Source organism: Panthera onca, chromosome D1 (assembly GCF_046562875.1).
Source record: "Panthera onca isolate mPanOnc1 chromosome D1, mPanOnc1 haplotype 2, whole genome shotgun sequence".
In the NCBI taxonomy this organism is placed as follows: Eukaryota; Metazoa; Chordata; class Mammalia; order Carnivora; family Felidae; genus Panthera; species Panthera onca.
The window spans coordinates 107,304,119-107,310,517 of NC_138348.1; the positions used below are offsets into that span (position 1 = coordinate 107,304,119).

Consider the following 6,399-nt stretch of genomic DNA (forward strand, 5'->3'; position numbering starts at 1 on the left):
GGTGGGGGGAAGAGGGTGCAGGGTGGAGAGGGAAGACGCATCGTTCATTGACAATGAGAAATTATGTGATTTGTCATGCGCTTGGATTGTGTTATTAGTATTATAATAATTACTATAAATATTAATAATAAAGTATTATCAGCGTTATTTCTTCTTCCGAGACTTTCCTTGCCCAATATTTACAAATACCGCACAGTGCCTCGGCGGAGGAGAAACAGAGTGAGGGGAGGGCAGATACGGAAAGAAGGAAGAGGGAAGAGAAGCCAGAGAAAAGTGGGAGGGGAAGGACGGAGGGGGATAAAAGCAAGGAAGGCCAAGATGCTGGACATGAGGGAGAGGAGAGGAGAGAGGGGCTCAACAATCAGGACAGTACCACCGTTTGCAAAAGGCCCTCGCCAGCTGTGTCCAAACAGGAGGAGGCCGCGTGTGCTCCTTGCGGACTGGGGGCCGGTGGTGGAGGAGGAGGAGGAGCGCGGGGACCCTGGCACGGGAGGCCGGGGGCCGAAGACGAAGAGGAGGCGTCGGAGGGGGCGCAGAAGGCGAAGTCCCGGGGCTGCCTCTCCAGCCGGGTTTCTTTGGCAGGGGCTGGGGCCTGGCCGCTCGCCGCTGGGGGCAGCCCCCGGCCGCCGCGGTTGCTGCTGCAGTGATCCCGCTCGTACTCCTCCTGAGCCCTCTGCATCTTCCGCTTCTTCATCCTCCGCTTGTGGATGTGGAAGGTGGAGAGGGACAGCACGATGAGGCAGAAGATGAGGGTGACCAGGACAATCAGCACCAGCGTGGACGAGAAGGACTGGAAGAGCTGCTGTCCCACCTGCGTGATGCAGGTGCCGCCGCCGCTGCCGCCTGCACCCGGGCCACGGGCGCTCGCGTTGCCGCCGCCGCTGGCGTTGGGGGAGGCAAAGGTCCGGTTGAGGAGACACGGCGGCAGCGCCAGCCTCAGCTCCTTGGGCGCCCTGGCACTCATCGGCGCTGGGCGGGGAGGGGCCGGGCCCACCACACTTCCTCTCCCGGGCACACCGTTCCCACCAGCCAGGAGGAGGACGGAGCCCACGCCACCCCAAACTACTCCCTGGTGCGGGAGAGGATGACGCGCGAGCCAAGGGCCGAGGGGGCCACCGCGGGCGGGCGGGCGAGCCGGCCGGGAGGCGAGCGGCACGCAGGAGATCCTCTCCGGCCCCGCCTGGAACGCGAGTCCGCGCGCCCTTTTCCTTTCCCAAGGCACCAGGCTGCAAAGAGAACAGGCTGAGTTAGGACCCCGGCCGCTGCCCGGGGCCGTGCGGAGCGCCGGGAGGCTCCGCCAGCCCCGCAGAGCGGCCCCCCGGGCACGCTGCCCCAGCAGGGCGCCGCCCGCCGTCCCCACGGCCCGCGGACCCCGGCCCGCCTGCCCCCCGACCGCGCACCCGAGCCGCCGGCTTCGTGCTCGCGCCGCTCGCCGGGAAGGGGTCTGCGCCGGCACCGCGGAGGCACGGATTACTCAGCAGATAAGGCAGGCTTCCTGCGCCCTCCACAACTTTCTAATTGCAACCGACACACGGCCGCCTGGGAACGTGGTCCCCGCTTCCCAGAGCGCCGCCTCGCCTCTTTCCTTCGCCCTCCTAGTGGACGTCTTCCCGTGGATCCTGCCCTTCCCAGCACCCACCCCCCACAGCCCAGAGAGCCGACTCCGCTACGCAGTGCTCCCTTCTCTTCCCTCCCCCTCCAGACTCTCCTTCCCTGGCCGGCTTCAGGTCCCTTAAGTCCCGCGCCCCTGAGGGACCACAACAACCACATCCTACTCCGCCTCTGTCCGTGGTCACAGCTGACGCGCAAGATCGCGCTCCATCCTTTCTCCAGCCTTCTTCCCTGGTACCTCCCCCCGACCAAAAAAAAAAAAAAAAAAAAAAAAGCAGCTGAAACACCTTTTTCAGCTAAAGCACATCCCCGCAAACGCCCCCTTGTCCCCATTTCCCGGTGCCCCGCACTGGGCAGTATCCTGCTCCTTTCTAGGGGGACTGGAAACGGAAGGCTAAGGGTTCTCGTCTGCAAAGTTTGGCGAACGGACCTTCTCTCCAGCCTTCCCGGCCCCAGCTCGAGGCTCTTCCCGGGCACCAGAGGTGGGGGGCGCGGCACCCAGCAGAGCCCCCCGGCCGTTCTCCGGAGGCAGCTGCTAACTGTTGCAGTGCGGAGCGGAGAGGAGGCGTGCGAGCCGGGGCTGGGCAGGGTGGGGGTCGCGGCTCCCGCCAGGGGGGCCTGCGCAGGCCGCGGGAGCCGTCCTGCCCGCGGGCGTCCCGGGCCCCCGGCGGCCCGGAGCCTGCAGCCGCACCCCGTCCCTTACCTGGGGCCACCGGCTGGCTGCGGGGAGGGAGCCCCCGCCGCGCGGCTGCAGTGGCGGCTGCAGAAGGCGCGGAGTGAAGGGGCCGGAGACCGAGCCTCGCCGCCGCCGCCGCCGCCGCTTCGGGGAGCTCAGCTCGCAGCCTATTGCCAGAGAGGCCGGTGACGTCAGGCAGCCACCGCCAGGGCTCCGAGCCACCCCTCAGGCCCCCACCCCACCCTCATACCCCAACACCCCGGCCTGGCCGAGCGCGCCTCGGCCACACACATCCCCAGGCTCCCTCTGCGTCCCCGCCAGGGGCCACCGACCGGGAGCAACCCCAGCAGCGCGCTCTGAGCAACCCACCTTCCGCCCTGCTCTGCCTGCGAAGGGGCCGAAGCTTCAGTTCTGGGGCTGCCCGACTCCTCGCCCACGACCCTTTGCCACATGGTCCCGGCAACACATTTTTTTAACACTCTAGACAGCCATCTCCCCCCCCCCCCCACACACACATGAGGGTTTGTTGGGTTTTTTTTTTTCCCCCCCCTCCTGTCTCGGCTATGAGGATGGCTCTCCTCTGGGAGCCTGTCTATCCTGGCCCGGGCTCCGGGCAGAAACTGCGGGAAGGTGAGAAACGAGAGGGGCATTTCGGAACTCGGGTGGCAAAACATGAAATGACAAACAGAACGTGCATTTAACGTCCAACGCTGCAAATGAACTGTTCTCCTCTCCACCCAGAGTCTTCGACTTCTCTCTCACTCCACCGGGCTCGTGATCCCACCCTGCTCGCTCACACGTTGGTCTTCAGGCCCGACACCCACTCGGTATATGAAACACTCTTTCTCTTCTGAAATCTAGACACTCACGAGCACACAAAGCACATGCAAGGCTTACAAGGCAGGAAGACAACGCTCACTAAGAGGAGGGCAGAAGTAAACAGAAAATTCTGAATCTACCCCTCAGTTTACCACAGTGTTAACAACAGCCTTTCAGCACAAGGGAAAGGGAGAAAACTTCCTGGAAGATTTGCATCAGCCTGCCCAAATCTGGGCAGAGATTAATCAACTCTTGGTTCAGAACCCTTGGCAAAACATGAACGGTGTCTTTGGTGACAATAGCCAATTTTAAAATGAAGTATTGTCATTTTTCTAGTAGAGAAACCGGCATGGAACAGCACCTCAAGACACCGTGTGATCTTTGAAAGCATCCAGTTGTCTTAGACAACGTGCCTTTCCTTCTTCCCTCCATTTTGTTTTATTCCCATCTTCGAGTCTAACACGATGCCTGTACGATATTTACTTGCAAGTTTGAGTGATGCAGTAAATACTGCTTTTTCCAGCTATGCATCTGAATTGAGAGATGGTAGGAATGACTGACACCTCCTTACCTGGTTGCAAGCAGAGGGTTTTATTTAAAAAAGAGAGTTTGACACTGGGAGTAAAAGGTTGTTTACGATCTGGGGGTCCCTTTTGACCCTGGTCCTACTCCAACTTCTCCTATTCCTCTCCTTGCTCATGACTTAAATTTGAAGGCAGAAATGCAGCATTTCTCCTCAAAATTCTGTTTTGATTTATTTGAAGAAAAGCCATCAGATTTTTCTTCAGAATTGTCTCAATAAAAAAAAAGATCCCTATTTAAGCTAGTATCGGTACATGCTGAATAATTCAAGATCATTTCAGAGCACAGATTAATGCCCTTGGCCGCCAGACTCACACAGTTAATGGTGGCCAATGACCCCAAATGCTGGCTTAGCCTTCCTGCCTCGAGTGAGGGCACCCAATGCCATATTTGGACATTCTGACTCTGATGGGCTCAGTGGATGCAATGGTGAACCTTGTTCTCATTGTGATCACTAAGTGAGACTTCACCATTAACACCTGCCATGTGACGCCCCATTTTTGTACACTCTCTCTGCTCCTGAAAAGTTGAGTCTAATCAACATTTTGTAAGGCAAATCCAATTTTGAATATTCCAAAAAGAGATCTGGCTATTTAAAGAGACTCTTTAGAAGCACTGTCTTGTTAAGCAAAGAATCTTTACATAATTAGAATTAACTCTCACTGATCTGTTTTCTAGACGTGGAAGTATGAGTTATCAGGTTTTCCCAGGGAGAAACATGCGTACCTTTGCAATATGTTGTAAGGGGATTACAACATATGTAACTCTATAAATATAAATACGTAAACATGTATATACAATGGGGTTCCTTTGGTACACCAAGTTTCTGGGATATAGGAGTAGGCTGCCATTGTTCTTATTCTTTTGTTATAAATGATAACCATCTGTTATCCCACGACTGCTACAAGTGTCTGTGCCATTTTACTCAACCTAATAAAAGACATGGTCTTGCCTTGGAGAATTTATACTCTATGGCAGATGAATGTGGTCCACAAGACAATGGTATTTAACAGGAAATGATTTAGGTAAAGACATCAATTCTCAGGTGAAAAGCCCAGCACACTTTTCTTTTCCTTTCTCATTCAGGAAGAGTAAGCTATAGGTTCATAATTTGTTCTTACCCAGAGAATGAATGGGCACACAGACTTGATGTCACTAGGCAGTGGAATTCGAGACCCAGGAACACCAGTGACCGCAAACTCACACACCTCTTCATCTGTAGGAACTGAGCCCACTGAGTTGCTACGTGATTTTGGAACACCTGGCACGATGGCAAGTCTCTTCCAGACAACCTGCTGCCACTGTTTTTGCCACCAAACTTACTGAGCGACACTTTCAAGACTGGGAGGGCCAAGAAGCTTCTGAGATTCCTGGAGTCTTCCCTTTGTAATAGGAAAGGCCCTCTTGACTTAGGCAGACTCCAAATACTCAGCCACATAAAATACTCACTCTCGACTTTGATGAGGGATCTCCATCCAGCGTAGAGAGAAGTGCCAGATGGGCACCTGGTATGTCAATCCAAAAGAAAGCATTGAATCAATAACAACAAATGCTGGGAGTATTATGATTTTCAAAATACCTATGTGCCAGGCTGTAATAGTATTAATCCTCAACCTAACTTTGCAAGGTTATTTTTGCCAAAATACAAAATTATTTATTCATTCATTCATTCATTCACTCATTTGCTCAACAAAAAACGTTGACTACTTGCTCTACATGTCAGGAGAGGAAAGTAACGTTCAGAGCAGCTAAAGATAATGCCCGGGTCACTTAAGAGTAAGTATATTATGGAGATCAAACCCAAGCAAACTGATTCCAAAGTTAGTATTCTTTTCAAACTGGTGGTTGGTCTCTCTCCCTCTCTCCCTCTCTCTCTCTCTCTCAGACACACACACACCTCTATTTCTATCTCTATCCACAGGTGTGAACAAGTCAAACTAGAGAAAAGCACAGCTGTTTGGTTGAAGTAGAGGAGGGGAGATGCAAAGCCCCATTTCAGGGGTCTCCCCCGCCCCCCCGCAGCAGTGCACACTCGGCACCTTCCTTGAACTGAGTAGAGTCCAGACTGCAAAGCCCTCCAAGCACCAAGTTACCTAGGCAGGTCATTCTAGACCACAGGGCAGCAGGACACACACGAGGCTCCTCGCATTTACAGGGATTTTGCTAGAGGATGTTCAGACCCTGACATCCTCCCTAACCGTGTATCTGGACTACCCTGGGCCCTGCATCCCCACAGAGGCACAGTCTGTAAGTCATCAGGCTGCTGTTACATCAACTGCTGGCCCAGCCAGCAATTAGTTAATCAACAAAGTAGTGACTAAAGCTCCAGAGTTTGTTCAAGCTGCCTAGTTTTTTTCTTTTCTGGTTCAGTTTCTCATCTATAAAATGAAAATAAAAGCAGTATCTTTTCCGCAGTGTTATTGTATGCACTAAGCATATACTAAGCATTCAGAAGGGGCAGTTGTTTACATTATAAAGAAAACCACTAAGATTAGTATTTTATCTCTAACAGTAGAAGCACGATACTGTTTTGGACATCAAAAGTCAGGACAATTTTGGTAAGTTTGAGTATTCTTTATGGGAGGATAATCATGAAGGTAAATGGCTGAAAACAGTAATAGATAATGAACAATTCAAGGAACTTGAAATATTAATCCTAGAGATAGAAAGACACCACGGATGCATCGGAAAATCTTCAAATGTTTGGCGCA

General features: G+C 53.4%; 1 protein-coding gene across 2 annotated transcripts; it reads right to left on the reverse strand.

The window, feature by feature from the left end:
- Nucleotides 1-244: 244 nt before the first annotated feature.
- CD1H11orf87 (chromosome D1 C11orf87 homolog) lies at nucleotides 245-2,755 on the reverse strand. 2 transcript variants are annotated; one of them, XM_060604621.2, is made up of 2 exons: nucleotides 2,657-2,755; nucleotides 245-1,226 (listed from the first exon to the last, which is right to left on the reverse strand). In XM_060604621.2, the coding sequence occupies exons 1-2, from the start codon at nucleotides 2,737-2,739 to the stop codon at nucleotides 362-364; spliced, it is 948 nt and encodes a 315-aa protein (XP_060460604.1). In that variant the 5' UTR covers nucleotides 2,740-2,755; the 3' UTR covers nucleotides 245-361. The 2 variants fall into 2 exon arrangements, with proteins under 2 accessions (XP_060460604.1, XP_060460605.1); XM_060604622.2 differs by lacking the exon at nucleotides 2,657-2,755 and adding an exon at nucleotides 2,042-2,294.
- Between the last annotated feature and the right edge of the window lie 3,644 nt (nucleotides 2,756-6,399).